The 17,268-nt window shown below is 52.8% G+C and overlaps 1 protein-coding gene across 1 annotated transcript in view; it reads left to right on the top strand.

Annotated features, from left to right (window-relative positions):
- Nucleotides 1–716: 716 nt before the first annotated feature.
- The window catches only part of LOC105492216 (glutamic--pyruvic transaminase 2), a 49,621-nt gene continuing 33,069 nt past the window's right edge, over nucleotides 717–17,268 (top strand). Inside the window, exons 1-3 of the mRNA XM_011759229.3 lie at nucleotides 717–805; nucleotides 1,022–1,285; nucleotides 14,780–14,869. Of these exons, the coding sequence (XP_011757531.1) occupies nucleotides 1,043–1,285; nucleotides 14,780–14,869 (333 nt within the window). The 5' untranslated portion in view covers nucleotides 717–805; nucleotides 1,022–1,042. The remainder of the gene's footprint in view (nucleotides 806–1,021; nucleotides 1,286–14,779; nucleotides 14,870–17,268) is intronic.

A 17,268-nucleotide genomic window follows, 5' to 3' on the forward strand; every position in this document is an offset into this window, starting at 1 on the left:
GTCGGGGGAGGTAAACCATAATCCAATAAAAAGTAACCGAAGATACTTTCAGATGCTAGGCAGAAAATAAAACGTTAGTGATGGAGGTCGGGGGTCAGACGGAGTGGTCGGGAAAAGCTGACCGCTTGGCAGATGGTCCTTGAAGTCTCACAACAACCCTCAGAGGCCGTGGGCAGATCCCCGTCTTGCTGAGAAGGAAACTGGCGTTCGGGAGTCAGGGCGGCGTGGCCAAGTCCCAGACTCCTCACCCCGCTTCCTGCCAGCTCCGGTGGGCAGCCGCAAGCACCGTGTGGCCTTGGATGATGAAACTCGGGGCGATGACTACACCATCCAGCAGCCTGCGTCCTCGCAGGTGCTGGCAGAGAGGGCAGTGGGGGGCGGACGCGCCACTAGGGAGAGGCTGCCAACAGCTCTAGCTTCGCAGACGCGACAGACAGCACGGCCCCTGCCGGGCCCCTCCGGGCTCTCCAGCCCCTCAGCTGGGACAATGAGCCCGCCCAGACCCCGCCACGTTCGGACGAGCACTCCCGCCTACTGTCCGGTCCCCGACCGGCCCCGCGCGGGGTGCTGTGGGACTTGTAGTTCGCTTCGCTCTCCGCAGTCGCTCCAGAGAGGCCAGGAGAACTACAGGGCCCAGGAGGCAGCGCGCAGGCCCGGGGCGGCCCCGACGGCGGTGGGTGTGCGAGCGCAGGGGCCGGGCGGCGCGGGCGCCGGGTGCGGGGATGCGGCTGCGGGCGCCGGGGCTGGGAAGCTGCTACAGGCGCGCGAGCTAACCCGGCGCAGAAGGGCCTACCAGGGGCGACAGGCACGTTGCATGCATGCCTTGGGCGCAGCCTTTGCGAAACCCGGCTGGGTGCGCGTTGGTGCTTCAGCGGCGCGGTGGAGGGTCCTCGTCGCCGGGGGACCGAAGCCAGGCTGGCACCGCTCGCTGAAAGAGCTCTTGGCTGGGCTTGTGTGTGGGACTGCTGCCCGCCTAGGGCAGTGCGCGACGTGTTTATTCTCTTTCTCTTTTTGTGCCAAGGTTTCCCTCCGCAAGCGCGCGATGCAGCGGGCGGCGGCGCTGGTCCGGCGGGGCTGTGGTCCCCGGACCCCCAGCTCCTGGGGCCGCAGTCAGAGCAGCGCGGCCGCCGAGGCCTCGGCGGTGCTCAAGGTGCGGCCCGAGCGCAGCCGGCGCGAGCGCATCCTCACGCTGGAGTCCATGAACCCGCAGGTGAAGGCGGTGGAGTACGCGGTGCGGGGACCCATCGTGCTCAAGGCCGGCGAGATCGAGCTTGAGCTGCAGCGGGTGAGCGCGCGCCGGGCCTCCGGGAGGCTGGGGCCGCTGAGCAAGGGAAAACCGCAGCAGACCCAGCTGGGGTCCTCCCCACGACGTCCACCCCCATGGCCAGCTTCTCAGTCAGCCAAGCCTGGCTAAAACGAGAGAATGCCTCCTCCCGCCCCTTCACTGGTGCCCAGCACCCGGCACTGGTGAGGCCTTGCAATACGGTTCACTTGTTGAATTGAATTCAATTGTTGAGCAGCCGGTGCTGCCAGGCACCGCACGTTGTGTGTCTGCCCTACCCCCGTGGAACCAAGGTCCAGTGGACGGAGGAACATAAGCGAATGAAGAAAGAAGCAGTAGAGTCTCAGTGATAAGTTCTTGGAAGAAAGTAAAAAGGAAGAGGGTTGGAATGGGGGTGGTGGGAGGGAAACCATTTTAGGTAGGAGGGGAGATGGGGGGCGGGGGGGCGCTCTGCGGAAACTTGGGTCTGTTCCCCAGTCTTTCTCCGTGCCTTTGGCCCTTAGGGTCTTTGCCAGTCCTGATTCCCGGAAGAGTCGGCAGAATTCCTTCCTGTAGGCCCCTCTGGAGCCTTGGCCGACCAGCCACTTCTCTGGTCTGGTGACAGTCACCGAGGTGGGGAACCAGAGGGTTGGGCCTGTCCGGCTTTGGTAAGGGGGCCCTGGGACTTTCTTCACCTTGGTGGCCAGCCGGCTGGCTGGGATCTTGGCTTGAGTTTATAGCTTCATGTAAGGTGACCCCACAGCCAGGAAGGATTTCTGCCTCCCCACAACCAGGATGTCTGGGGTTGGGGTGATAGAGGGATCCCTGTAGGAAAGAGTTCTAGCCTGGGTGGAATTCAGGAGGCAGAGCCGAGAGGGGTTATCTTAAAAAGTAAATACTCCTAATATTTGTAAGAAGCTAATAATCACCCAGCTGCTTGCTAGAGAGAGTCTGACTGAGAATTGAGGTGGGGGGGGGGGTTACTTGATCTTGCCCTCACCTTGATCACTTAGTGCCCCATGAATGCATGGCAGTAAGCTTCAGGGGTATCATGACACTTGACCCCATTTCGGTGGGAACTTGGGGGTTTTAATGAGCTCCTGGCCTCCCGAGACCTGGTTGAGACACTCAGTTCTGCTGACTCAAAACAGTGAGCTGAACGAGTCAGAGTCCAGTCTCCCGCGGACTCCTTGCAGGGCTAAGTGTGAAGCTGGCCGGGAGGAGGCTGGCTTTGTTTCTGTGCCTCCCTGGCCCAGAGGTGGGCCCGGCAGAGAACACGGGCTGTTGTTGTCTGGCGGGCTGGAGCTGGCCCTCCTTGAGGCAACAGCCTCCCTGCTGAAACACAGCTGGGATTAACGTGTTCCTGGTTTATCACGTTACAACTGATTTCTCTGGTTCCAGAACTGGCAGGGGTTCCAGGAATTACCTCTGCCTTTTGCTAAATAGCAGCTCCTGTGTTGGCTCCATGAGGCTTGAGGATGATGGGGACAGAAGGGCACTGTCTTTGCCTTGAGGAATCTGATTGCTGCGTTATTCTCTGAGCCTGAGTCCCCCTCCCCCGATTCTTTAAGAATGTGTGGGGATTTTTTAGCAGGCAGAATATGTGAGAGCCTTCCAAGTGGGAGCAGTGCTGTGAGCAACGGCAGGAAGTTGGGGAGTTGTGGGCATTTGGGGAAGGGGGCTGGTGCTTTAGTGGAACACTAACAGAGAGATGTGGGAGGTGAATGAGACAGAAAAGGTGGACTGGAGTCTTGTGTGCTGGCATTCGGATGTCATGGTGCGTTTTGGTTGGAGGTGGGAACCAGAAAGGGTTTCCAGCAGGGGTGTGGCTTGATGATTGCAGGTGGGCAAATATCTTGGTTACTGGGCCAGGGACATCTCTGATTTCTGAGACAGAAGCTCCACACCCCCATATCCTACTCCTGAGTTAGTTGATTTTTTTTTTTTTTTTGAGACGGAGTCTCGCTCTGTCGTCGCTCAGGCTGGAGTGCAGTGGCGCGATCTCGGCTCACTGCAAGCTCCGCCTCCCGGGTTCACGCCATTCTCCTGCCTCAGCCTCCCGAGTAGCTGGGACTACAGGCGCCCACAACCGCGCCCGGCTAATTTTTTGTATTTTTAGTAGAGACGGGGTTTCACCGTGGTCTCGATCTCCTGACCTTGTGATCCGCCCGCCTCGGCCTCCCAAAGTGCTGGGATTACAGGCGTGAGCCACCGCGCCCGGCCTGAGTTAGTTGATTTTTTTTGGCCACCTACATTCTGGTACTTTCATTCAAGCGCATCCATTCTCATTCTCTTCTCACTGTGAGTCTCAGTTCGCTGGCTGTGGGTGCTGGCTAGACCAGCTTAGATAGCCTCACTGAAACCCTTCCTTCTTGGGAGACAGTCTTGCTTCTCCTTGCCAGCTTAAACAGTGCCCTTCTTGCAAGAGCCACATTTCCCCAGTCCTTTCTTTTTAGTTATTTCTGGCTTGCCTTCTCTTTGTGCAGCTTTGGTTTTTCTACTTCTGTTTTGAACTGTCGTGCTCAAAACTGGTTGGTTAGAGGCCGGCCACGGTGGCTCACACCTATAATTCCAGCGCTTTGGGAGGCCGAGGTGGGTGGATCACCTGAGGTCAGGAGTTCGAGACCAGCCTGGCCAACATGGCGAAACCCTGTCTCTACTAAAAACACAAAAATTAGCTGGGCGCGGTGGCTCAAGCCTGTAATCCCAGCACTTTGGGAGGCCGAGACGGGCGGATCATGAGGTCAGGAGATCGAGACCATCCTGGCTAACACGGTGAAACCCCGTCTCTACTAAAAAATACAAAAAATTAGCCAGGTGAGGTGGCAGGCGCCTGTAGTCCCAGCTACTCGGGAGGCTGAGGCAGGAGAATGGCGTAAACCCGGGAGGCAGAGCTTGCAGTGAGCTGAGATCCGGCCACTGCACTCCAGCCTGGGTGACAGAGCGAGACTCCGTCTCAAAAAAAAAAAAAAAAAAAAAAAAAACACAAAAATTAGCCGGGCATGGTGGTACACACTTGTAACCCCAGCTACTCGGCAGGCTGAGGCAGGAGAATCGCTTGAACCTGGAAGGTGGAGGTAGCAGTGAGCCGAGATGCACTCCAGCCTGGGCAAGAAGAGCGCAGAACGAGACTGCATCTCAAAAAACAAACAAACAAAAAAACTGATTGGTTAGAGATTTGATGGGCTAGGATTTGTAGGGAGTAGGGTGACTTAGGGTGAATCCTATATCCATTCTGGACCTCAGGTTCCCTAGAGTATAAACAGATGTGGCCTGGCTGGGCCAGGGTTCTCCCTGTCCTCAGTTTTATACCTCCTTGTCCATTCAAAACTGTCCTTGGGGACTCAAGGTGACTCTTGGTGGTACCAAGGCCTTCATGCTATCTATGGAATTCTTCCACCAGGTGTTCTGCAAACAATGCGGGCTGTTTGGGCATGTGGCTCTGGTGTTTGACTTTGGGTGGCTGGCTGAGCTGAATCCCTGTCCCTTCTGCTTCTCTGGCAGTGGAGCCTGAAGGAGGCGGGGAGGTGGGCTAAGGGCTGTGAAAAGGGCCGTTCTCCTGCAACCCCAGCTCTGTGCTCTTAGAGGGGCCTTGCTACTCCCTGAGAGCAGCTCCAAAGGGGAGAACCTATCTTAGCTTTTCAGATCCTGGTGTTCACTGCAAGCAGCACTTAAAAATAAGCTGCAATTAAAAGGAGTTCTGAAAAGATCTGACAGTTCTTTCTCAACCTACTTTTTCCCTTGCTTTATTGGGGGATGGGGGTTGGGGATTGGTACAAGTGGAGACAGGAATGGCTTTGCTTCTAGCTGTAAGGCAACAGTCAGGGCAGACATTCAGAACTGAGGGAAAGACTGACGGTTACTGGTCATGTCAGTATGTGTTGCATCCAAACAAAGGTAAAAGCAGAGAGTGCTAAGGCACGTGGCTATAGTTAGCTAAGAACTAAGATTGGAAACCCTGTATGTGCCAAGCACAGGTGGTGAATCTCACTCATTTTCTGTGGCATTTAGATGCTCCTTTATTTATTTATTTACTGAGACTGAGTCTAGTTCTGTCACCCAGGCTGGAGTGCAATGGCACGATCTCATCTCACTGCAACCTCCGCCTCCTGGGTTCAAGCAATCCTCCTTCCTCAGCCTCCCGAGTAGCTGCGATTACAAGTGCCCACCACCACGCCCAGCTAAATTTTTTGTATTTTTAGTAGAGACGGGGTTTCACTGTGTTGGCCAGGCTGGTCTTGAACTCCTGACTGTGATCTATCTGCCTCGGCCTCCCAAAGTGCTGGCATTACAAACGTGAGCCACTGCGCCCCACCAGATGCTACTTTATTTTTTAAAAGACAGAGTCTTGCTCTATTGCCTAGGCTGGAATGCAGTGGCACAATTATGACTCACTGCAGCCTTGAACTCCTGGGCTCGAGCCATCCTCCTACCGCAGCCTCCTGAGCAGCTTGGACTACAGGTGTGCACCACCATGCCTGGCTAATTTTTAAATTTTTTGTAGAGACCAGGTCTTACTATGTTGCCCAGGGTGGTCTCAAACTCCTGGCTTCAAGTAATCCTCCCACCTTGGCCTCCCAAAGTGCTGGATGGGTGGGCGTGAGCCACCACACCCAGCTACTTTTTCTTTTGTAATTATTATTACATAATAATACTAATTATTATTGTTAATTATAGCTGTTCAGCCAAACAGCCCATACTGTTTGCAGAGCACCTGGCGAAAGGATTCCATAGCTCTGTCATCCAGGCAGGAGTGCAGTGGCGCAATCTCAGCTCACTGCAGCCTCGACTTCCTGGGCTCAGGCGATCCTTACACCTCAGCCTCCTGAGTAGCTGGGACCACAAGGCGTATGCCACCATGCCTGGCTAATTTTTGCATTTTTTTGTAGAGACAGGGTTTGCCATGTTGCCCAGGCTATTAATTTTTTTTTTTTTTTTTTTTTTTAAGAGGGCCTCACTCTTTCTCCTAGGCTGGAGTGCAGTGGTGCAGTCATAGCTTACTGTGGCCGCAAATTCCTGGGCTCGAGTGATCCTCCTGCCTCAGCCTCTTCAGAAGCTAGGACTACAGGCGTGTGCCACCATTCTGGCTAATTTCCTTTTTTGTAGAGATGGGATCTTGCTTATGTTGTCTGGGCTGGTCTCAAATTGCTAGCCTTGGGTGATCCTCCCATCTCAGCCTCCCAAAGTGCCAGGATTACCTGTATGAGTCACTGTGCTTGGTCTAGATGCTACTTTAAAATTTGTAGTGCAGGCTTCCAGGCTTCCAATAGGAGGAACCGTCCATCTACCCAGCCTGCCCAGGTCAGTCACCACACATATGCTGGGCTCTGCCTTTGTGTGCTATGGGCCTCAGACAAGTCATTCAGCCTTGGTTTACTCATCTGCAAAATGTGACCAGTTTATTTCTCTGAAAGACTAGTTTGAGTCTTTGATACTTTGATGATAATACTTTGAACAGCTGTGAAGCTAATTAGAACTGCCAGGTCTTCCTTCTCAAGCTAATGAGAGTGGTCTAGGGATAAGAAGTTCTGAGGGTCGCTTGTCTTTCCTACCTCCTGAGGCTCTGGGTCTGGGAAGTGCTCTGTGGGACTTGCTCTTTCCTCCTGGGCAAGCTGCTTGCTGTTTTGAGCAACTCCCACTATCCTGTTTGGAATTTATTCAGCTTTCACCCCTGCTTCTGCCTTGCGAATCTGGGCTTCTATAGTTGACCACCCCACGGACGCCCAGAGTTCAGGGGCCCACACCCTGCCTTCCCTGCCTCAGTGATCTGGCAGCTTAGCCTTGGGGACTCTGGCCTATGCTCTCAGTCACAGACATGTGTAGCTGCAGCTCCGGTTTCTTCTGGTTTCACTTGTCTTTCTGTTTTGGGACCAGATCTTGTGCTGAGCCTCAGCTGTGAAATGGACCTGCTTTCTGGGACTGTGGGTCTAGTTGGTGTTTGTCTCTGGGACCTCTTGCGGGAGCTCTCTGTAGGACTTTCTGCCCGCCCTCGCCCCAGTCAGTGCCCTTTTTGGGATCAGGAGCCCGGGAGCACTTCCACATCATGCTCCTAGGGCTGGGGCCTGCAGGTCCTCTCTCCCACGCCCTGCCCTTCTCCTTCCCCGCACCCCATTCTTATTCTTCACCAGCCTGAGCTCTGGAGGGTGGCGGTCTCATCTGTGCTGCTCATGGCTGTCACTGGGGCATGGGTGACCAGTATTTGTTGAATTGGAGGAAAGTTCTCTGCCAGCCTTTCTGCCCACAGGCCATGTAAGGTGACCAGAGCCATCCCTTGCATAAGGAAACAGCCTTGTGCCTGGTTTTTTCTCCCCATTTTTATTGAGGGGGAGACAAATATAATTGACAAAGAAAAATTGTATATATTCAAGGGACACAGTGTGGTGGTTTGACATTTATATACATTGTATATGTAATATGACATGGAGATGATTACCACAGTCAATTATTATTATTATTTTTTTTTTGAGACGGAGTCTGGAGTCTCGGAGTCTCGCTCTGTCGCCCGGGCTGGAGTGCAGTGGCCAGATCTCAGCTCACTGCAAGCTCCGCCTCCAGGGTTTACGCCATTCTCCTGCCTCAGCCTCCCAAGTAACTGGGATTACAGGCGCCCGCCATCTCGCCCGGCTAGTTTTTTGTATTTTTTAGTAGAGACGGGGTTTCACCGTGTTCGCCAGGATGGTCTCGATTTCCTGACCTCGTGATCCGCCTGTCTTGGCCTCCCAAAGTGCTGGGATTACAGGCTTGAGCCACTGCACCCGGCCTCCGGCCTGCATTTTTTAAAGAAACAATGAAATGAAAGTTTCTGGAGGCTAAATTCAGCCCCCTTTATTGTAATCTCAAGACAATGTTAAAATTGCCTTGAGCCACCATGCCTGGCCTAAACATTATTTAATTTTTGTGGGTATGTGGTAGTTTTTTGTTTTTGTTTTTGTTTTTGTTTTTGTTTTTTGAGATGGAGTCTTGCTCTGTTGCCAGGCTGGAGTGCAGTGGGGCAATCTCAGCTCACTGCAATCTCCACCTCCCAACTTCAAGGGATTCCCCTGCCTCAGGCTCCTGAGTAGCTGGGACTCCAGGTGCATACCACCACGCCCGGCTAATATCTACTGACCTACTGACGCCTGTCTCGGCCTCCCAAAGTGCTGGGATTATAGGCATGAGCCACTGCGCCAGGGCGGTAGATGTATTATTTATGGGGTACACCAGATATTTTGGTGCAGGCATGTAGTGTGTAAGAATCACATCAGGGTAAATGAGGTATCCATGCCCTCCAGCATTTGTCCTTTGTCTTACAAACAATCCAGTTATATATACTCTTAGCTTTTTAAAAAAATATACAATTATTGACTATAGTCACCCTGTGTGGTGTCAAATACTAGATCATTCCTTCTACTTTTCGGTACCCATTAACCATCCCCACTTGCCCCCATCCACCCCTACTGCCCTTTCCAGACTCTAGGAACCATCCTTCTACTCTCCATCTTCATGAGTTCAGTTTTTAAAATTTTTAGCTCCCACAAATAAGTGAGAACATGCAAAATGTGTCATCTTACAACTGAAAGTTTGTACCCTTTGGCTGACATTGCCTCATTTCCACTCCTGCAACCCCGTGGCTGGCAGCTATCACCTCTGCTTTTATTAGTTCAACTTTTAGATTAGTTTAACTTTTTTAGATTCCACATATGAGTGAGATCATACAGTGTTTGTCTTTCTGTGTCTGGCTTTTTTCACTTCACATAGTGTCCTCCAGGTTCATCCATACTTTTGCAAATGACTGGATTTTCTTATTTTTTAAATGGCTGAATAATAGTCCATTGTGTATATGTACCATATCTTTGTCCATTCATCAACCTGATGGACACTTAGGTTGGTTCCATGTCTTGGCTCTTAGAAATAGTGCTGCAGTGAACAAGGGAATGCAGACATCTCTTCAAGCCACTGATTTTATTTCCTTCAGATCTGTACCCAGCAGTTGGATTGCTGGATCTTAGGGTAGTTCTATTTTTAGTTTTTCAAGGAACCTCCATACTGTTTTCCATAATGGCTATACCAATTTACATTCCCACCAACGGTGTGCAGGGTTCCCTTTCCCCATACCCTCACCAACACTGATTTTTCAACTTTTTATAATAACCATGCTAACAAGTATGAGATGATATCTCATTGTGGCTGTGATTTGTGTTTGATTAGATGTTTTGCATCTTTTTCATGCATCTGTTGACCATTTGTATGTCTTTTGTGGAAAGTCTCTTCATGTCCTTTGTCCATTTTAAAATCAGGTTTAATGGTTTTTTTTTTTTCTTGAGTTGTATGAATTCCTTATTTGCATATATTGGATATTTGGATATAAGGATCCCCTTATCAGATATTTTATTTACAAATACAGTTGTCTCTCAGTATCCAAGGAGGACCTCCCTCAGATACCTAAAGCCAAGGGTGCTCAAGTCCCTGATATAAATGGCATAGTATTTGCATATGACCTATGCACATCCTCCTGTATAATTTAAATCATCTTTACAGCCTCTATAGATTACATATAATATGAGTACATATTGTGCAAATATGGTTCAACTCTATTGTTTAGGGAACAATGATAAAAGTCTGTATGTGTTTAGTCCAGGTGCAGGGTTTTTCCTGGATTTTTTTTTTTTTTTTTTTTTTTTTTTGAGACAGAGTCTCGCTCTGTCACCCAGGCTGGAGTACAGTGGCACGATCTCGGCTCACTGCAGGCTCTGCCTCCTGGGTTCACACCATTCTCCTGCCTCAGCCTCCCAAGTAGCTGGAACTACAGGTGCGTGCCACCATGCCTGGCTAATTTTTTTGTATTTTTAGTAGAGACAGGATTTCTTTTTTTTTTTTTTTTTTTTTTGAGACGGAGTCTCGCTCTGTCGCCCAGGCTGGAGTGCAGTGGCGCGATCTCGGCTCACTGCAAGCTCCGCCTCCTGGGTTTACGCCATTCTCCTGCCTCAGCCTCCTGAGTAGCTGGGACTACAGGCGCCCGCCACTGCGCCCGGCTAATTTTTTGTATTTTTAGTAGAGACGGGGTTTCACCATGGTCTCGATCTCCTGACCTTGTGATCCGCCCGCCTCGGCCTCCCAAAGTGCTGGGATTACAGGCGTGAGCCACCGCGCCCGGCCTTAGAGACAGGATTTCACAGTGTTAGCCAGGATGGTCTCGATCTCCTGACATCGTGATCCGCCCGCCTCAGCTCCCAAAGTGCTGGGATTACAGACGTGAGCCACTGTGCCCGGCCCTTTCCTGAATATTTTTGATCCGTGGTTCATTGAGTCCGCAGATGCTGGAGACACGGATGCGGAGGCCGACGATGTTCCCTTCCGTGGTCCGCCTTTTTGTTGATTGTTTCCTTTGCTGTGCCTTGTTAGAATCATCCATCCGCCTGTGACCCTCATGCTGGTGAGAGGCCTGTGGGCTGGGGAGGACAATTATTCTACCTGCTAACACCCTATGAAATATGCTGTCCCCAGAGCTGGGGGTGGGGGGATGGTGCCCTCCCCCGATCCCTGCTTGAGCCAAAGTGGCGGGAGGGGAGCCCTCCCTGGGAAGGACCTTCCGTCTATCTGTGCCGCACAGGGGAGGTGGCTCTGGGCGGGATGTGTGCAGGTGGATTCGAAGGTGGCTCTAGAATGCCGTGAGAGGAATCAGGATGATGCAGCTCCTTAGCCCCTCTGAGCTGGCAGGTCCCTGAGGGCAGGGCAGGGGCAAGGTTCCCATGGGTGCTGTGCCTGTGGGCTCTGGACAAGTCACTGTGGGAGTCACTATCGGGAGTCTACCCCAGGCTCTTGGTATTTCCCGCCCCATGTAGACCTTGAGTGCCTGGATGCAGGAGTGTGCTCAGAACAGTCTCTTCTGCATGGTGGCCCTTAGCTGGATGGGCTGGTTTCTTCACCCATTCAGGGTAGCCAGTGTCCTGACCCCCAGCTCATCCATCATAGCAAAATGTCCAGGGTCTGCAGGCACTGAGACCCAAGAATGGAGATGCTGTGTTCTTAGGCTTCACCACGGTGGCCCTGCGTTGGTTGAGCAGTGCGGCGGAGGGCATGGGAAACGAACATTCAGGGCTCTGTTCCAGGCGTTATACTCTCCCTGTGTTAGGCTGGCCCAGGGCCCACAGCTGTGTGTTGGTTCCTGGGTCTCACAACTGTGACAGATTTACTCCCTATGAAGAATGGGCTGTATCCACACCCCAGAAATCACCCAGGTTCAGCGAGCTAGGCCTGGGGTCTGCAACAATTCAGTCAGGCTGAGCAAGGACCCCATGCCAGGAGTCCAGGCCAGTGCCAAGCAGTGGATTGGGCCCGCCCCTTTGTACACAGAGGCTTGAGTAACTGCCCACACCCTCAGCCTCTGGGCTCCTGGCTGTGGGATGAGTATGGGGGCTGCACCCTTGCAGCCAGAGCCTCTCCAGAGTGCCTGTACCCCCATGCAGTGGGCAGTGCCGCCCTGGCTCTCCAGATACAGTGGCTGCGTCTGGATGCCACCGGGAATCTTTTTTTTTTTTTTTTTTTTGAGACGGAGTCTTGCTCTGTCGCCCAGGCTGGAGTGCAGTGGTGTGATCTTGGCTCACTGCAAGCTCCACCTCCCAGGTTCACGCCATTCTCCTGCCTCAGTCTCCCAAGTAGCTGGGACGACAGGTGCCCGCCACCACGCCTGGCTAATTTTTTGTATTTTTAGTAGAGACAGGGTTTCACCATGTTAGCCAGGATGGTCTTGATCTGCTGACCTCGTGATCCGCTCGCCTCAGCCTCCAAAAGTGCTGGAATTATAGGCGTGAGCCACCGCGCCCGGCCGCCACTGGGAATCTTTATCCATGTTGGCCAGACACTGAAGAACTCAGCAGACGGGCCACAAGGGGCTTAGAGGGCCCCCTTCCCCAAGAAACAGCTTGTAGGACTTAGGCCCTGTTTATGATGGCCCAGAGCTACTTTGGGGGCATCTTCCTCAATTACCCATGCCTCCTCACATAGGGCTTAGGGGTGGCACACTAGGGCCAGAAAAACATGTTTGGCTTCTGCTTTTGTCTCTCAAGCCCACTGGTTTGTTGTTGTTGTTGTTTTTAGGAGACAGAGTCAGGCCAGGCGAGGTGGCTCACACCTGTAATCACAGCACTTTGGGAGGCTGAGGCGGTGGATCATTTGTGCTCAGGAGTTCGAGACCAGCCTGAGAAATGTGATGAAACCCCGTCTCCATTAAAAATACAAAAATTAGCCGGGTATGGTGACACTTGCCTGTAGTCCCAGCCACTTGGGAGGCTGAGGCATGAGAATTGCTTGAACCCGGGAGGCGGAGGTTGCAGTGAACCGAGATCACACCACTGCACTCCATCCTGGGTGACAGAGGGAAACCCTGTCTCAAAAAAAAAACAAAAAACAAACAAAAAAAAAACACACAAAAAAACAAAACCGGGGTCTCACTCTGATGCCCAGGCTGGAGAGCAGTGATGTGATCATAGCTCACTGCAACCTTGAACTCCTGGTCTCAAGTGTGATATTCCCACTTCAGCCTCCCCAGTAGCTGGGGCTACAGGCATGTGCCACCATGCCTGGCTAATTTTAATTTTTTGTAGAGATGAGGTCTTGGGCAACTTGAAAGTGTTGCCCAGGCTGTTGTTGAACTCCTGGCCTCAAGGCATCCTCCTGCCTTGGCCTCCCAAAGTGCTGGAATTACAGGTATGAGCCACCACTTCCAGTTACTAGTTTTTACTTAAGATGTACATTACTGATTTTGGAAAGGCCATGTCTTCTAAGGTTGCTTTTATTCACACATTGTGTGAAAAGGAGAAAAGACAAGTGTCACAAGCACAGAGTTATATCTGTAAAATTTGTATTTGGGGTACCTTTGGGGAAGGGGCAGCTGGAGACAGGACAATGGCCAAGCCCTCCCACCTGGGCTGTGGCCACCACCTTGCTGAGCCCGCTTTTCCTCCCACTGTGACCCTGGCAACCTTGTTCCTGGGCTGGCTTTTGTAAGATGATATTTGTACTCTGCTAAGGGCTTTCACACTGTTTGTTTCAGGTAATCCTTTCAGCTGCCCTGGGAAGTCCTTGAACCTGTTGTTGACTGCACTTCTCCCAGTGGCTGATTGGGTTTATCAGGGAAATGTGCAGGATTCCCACATTTCCAGGTCCCTGTAATTCTCTTCATCAAATTCTGCTTTCGCCTTTGCAGCAGCCAGGGTGCCCTTCCATCATGTCCCCAGTGACGTCGCAAGGGTCTTGGACTTCTCTCTGTGATCTCTCTTTTGTGCTACACACATTGCTCAGGCAGTGGCCTCAATTTGCTCTTCAGTCAGTCTTTTTATCCCTGATGCCTTTTTTTTTTTTTAATGTGAAAATCAGCCCACATTTTTCATTCTGCAAAGAATGGGTTGCAAGAAAATGACCCTGAGGATTCCCTGCTGATCCATGTCTTCTGATGGGGAGGGTTTCCTCAGTGTCCCTGGCCAGTCACTTAGGCCATCGCGGTAGAGCTGTGCCTGGGGTAGGATGCAGAGGAGTCTGGGACCCTGTGTCCCTAACATTTGGCATGTTCTGCTGCTGACTGCTGCCTTCCTCCCACACAGCTGGCCTGGAGCTGCCTTTTAGACTTCCCTGTGTGGTGGCGGTCAGGCAGTGGAGTGGCAGCTGTTTGGGATACTTGGGCAGCCAGGAGAGCTCTTCCAGCCCTTCTGGAAAGTGGGAGGCAGAGGAGGAATATAGTGGTTAAGAAGAGTGACCTTGGAATCCGGCTTCCTGTACTTATATTCAGTCCCAGCACTTACATTAATCAGTTACGTGGTTGGGCACAGCGGTTCACCCCTGTAACCCCAACACTTTGGGAGGCCAAGGTGGAGGAGCCCAGAAGGTCGGGGGTGCAGTGAACCATGATCAGACCACTGCAGTCCAGCCTGAGTGACAGAGTGAGACCCTGTCTTTACAAAATAGTAATAATAAGTAATAAATAAAATTATGTTGGCCGGGCGCGATGGCTCATTCCTGTAATCCTAGCACTTTGGGAGGCCGGGGCGGGTGGATCACATGAGTTGGAGACCAGCCTGGCCAACATGTTGAAATCCCGTCTCTACTAAAAATACAAAAATTAGCCAGGCGTGGTGGTGCACGTCTGTAATCCCAACTACTTGGGAGGCTGAGGCATGAGAATTGCTTGAACCTGGGAGGTGGAGGTTGCAGTGAGCCGAGATGGCACTACTGTACTCCATCTTGGGCAAGAGAGCAAGATTCTGTCTCAAAAAAATAAAATTATATGACCTTGAGCAAGTTTTCTAACCTTTTAGAGCCTTGATTTCCTCATCTGTCAAATGGGATTAATACTAGTTCTTCCTCATGGGATGGCTGTGAAGGTTAAATGAGACAAGGCATGTCAAAGGCCTGGCACCAAGTCAGATACTTGGTAAGGCTCAAAATAGGGTTGTTTATTAATATCCTGCGGGAACCTTGCCTGGCCTCTGGAATCCAGGGTTTAAGAGTTTCTAAGTAACCACCTGTTGCTTTCTGTCTGCCCAGGGTATCAAAAAGCCATTCACAGAGGTCATCCGAGCCAACATCGGGGACGCCCAGGCTATGGGGCAGCAGCCAATCACCTTCCTCCGGCAGGTGAGCCACCCCCAGGAGCAGAGGCTGCAGGAGGGCAGGGCTCTGGGCTGGGCGGGCCGTCGTAGGGACCATCCTTTGCCCCCTCGATGTGCAGGCCCTCCCAGGCCTGATGCCCTCTGGCTGTCTCCCTTAGCCTCCTTCCTGCCTTTCTGAGGTTGTTGAAAATTTCTAGACCTGTTTTGGGGTTGCTCCGGTATAGGAGGCTCCTGGGGAAACTATTCCACGGGGTAGGGTCCTGGGACCTGAGTTAGGAACTTGGTGGGCAAAGGCAGTGGTAGGGTAGGTGGCAGCCCAGGGCACAGGGAAAGGCCGGCTGGGCTGGGAGGAGGCGTCGGGGGGCAGCAGGAGGTGTCATGGCGGGGCAGGATGTGGCTTCCCACTTGAGGCCCTTCTGGGTGTGAGTGTGGGCTCTGCTGCCTACCAACTGGGTGGCTTTGGGCAGGTAGAAGTTGGCAGATTGCTGGGCCTTGGTGAGGCGAAGAGTGCAGAGGCCTCGTGGGGCCCAGCACAGGAGCTCCAGATTGGGGACGGCCGCTGTGAGCTGCTGCGCCCCAGCTGCCTCTGCAGTGACCCAGCTCCCTCCTCAGGCTCCAGGAGAAGGTGGCTTCCACATTTCAGTCTGAGCACTAACCTCGAGAGTGCCGCCTGGGCCGGGATTGTGGGATTGTGGGATTGGTGGGCTGGAGGTGGTGGGGTGGGAGATGCCCCAGAGCAGAACAGAGGCGGGAGACCCGGTGTGTGACAACTTTTTCTAGAAGGACTGAGGCTGTTTTGTTTTATTTAGGTTTTGGTTTTGTTTTTGTTTTGAGATGGAGTCTCTCTCTGTCGCCCAGGTTGGAGTGCAATGGTATGCTCTTGGCTCACAGCAACCTCCACTGCCTGGGTTCAAGCAACTTGCCTGCCTCAGCCTCCCGAGTAGTTGGGATTACAGGCATGCACCACCATGCCTGGCTAATTTTTGTATTTTTGGTAGAGATGGGGTTTCACCATGTTGGCCAGGCTGGTTTCAAACTAACTTCAAACAATTTGCCCGCCTCAGCCTCCCAAAGTGCTGGGATTACAGGCGTGAGCCACCGCGCCTGGCCTGTTTTATTTAGTGTGTGTGTGTGTGTGTGTGTGTATATATTTTTTTTTTTGAGACAGGGTCTTGCTCTGTTGTCCAGGCTGGAGTGTGATTGTCACGATCTCTCTGTAACCTCAAACTCCTGGGCTGAAGCAATCCTCCTGCCTCAGCCTCCTGAGTATCTGGGACTACAGGCGTATGCCACCACACCCGGCTAATTATTAAAATTTTTGGTAGAGACAGGGTCTTGCTGTGTTGCCCAGGCTGGTCTCGAATTCCTAGGCCCAAGTAATCCTTTCTTGTCTCAACCTCCCGAGCCACTGGGATTGAGGCCCATTTTGGATCAAAATGCAGTGCTGTGTGTGGTTAAGGTTCATGGGCTAGGGCCATCAGGGAAGTCGAGCCCGGGAACCACAGTTCCCTGTTCCCTGCCTTGCTCTCTGGGGCAAAGGGCTGGGGAGGGGCTGGAAGGGCTCAGTCCACAGTCCCTGAGGGAGTTGTCACAGAGCAGTGAGGGAGAGGAGCTGAGGCTGGGCCTGGTATGGGGGGCGCTCACTGGACCTCCCTCCCACGGCCACTGCTGCTGACCCTCGGAGCAGGCCCGCAGCCCTGGATGTTAGAGTCCCCATGCGGGGCCCAGGAGGGGGAAATGAATCAGACCACACAGAGTGGCTCTGCCAGGGAAACGAGGTGGGAGGAGGCCAGAGGGCGCTGACTTCCCTGGAGCGTGAGCTTTGAAGGGGAGGGCCAAGCAAGAGTGACCTCTCAGGAGAGGTCCCCACATGGGCCTGGGTTTAAGTTGTGGCAGGCTTCAGAACAGGCCTCACTCAGCCTTATTTGCTGGAACTGTGTTCTCAGGTCCAGCCCTGCCACTGTGCATGGCAGGCCCAGCCTCTCCAGCCTAGTGCCAGCTGCCTCCAGCCTTCACACATCTCCTCTGACCTGCGCAGGTGCCCCTGGGAGGTGGGCAGGCCAGCTCACTGCCCATTGTGCAGATGAAGAGAAACCGGGCTCCGTGAAGCCAGGCGCTCGCTAAAGTCACCTTGCTGGTGTCAGAGCCACAAGTCCTGACCCCCTCAGTGCACCTGGCTTGGCTCCTTAGTGCCAGCCTCAACTTGCCGGGCGAGCTGGGGTTACTGGCACTTTTGTACATGTTTGCTTGCTTAATCCTCTTAATTTGTGGGGTTGGGGTGATGTTCTCTGTTACTGAGAAGAGAAAGCTAGCCCAGTTTTCATCTGGGGAGGAAAGGGGGTGATGAGGAATGCAGGGGGAGGGGGCCTAGGGCATTGGGGGAGCTCAGGCTGGGAGTAGGGGGGGTCTGCAGCCCTGCTCCAC

This window comes from Macaca nemestrina, chromosome 18, assembly GCF_043159975.1.
Source record: "Macaca nemestrina isolate mMacNem1 chromosome 18, mMacNem.hap1, whole genome shotgun sequence".
Taxonomy (NCBI): domain Eukaryota; kingdom Metazoa; phylum Chordata; class Mammalia; order Primates; family Cercopithecidae; genus Macaca; species Macaca nemestrina.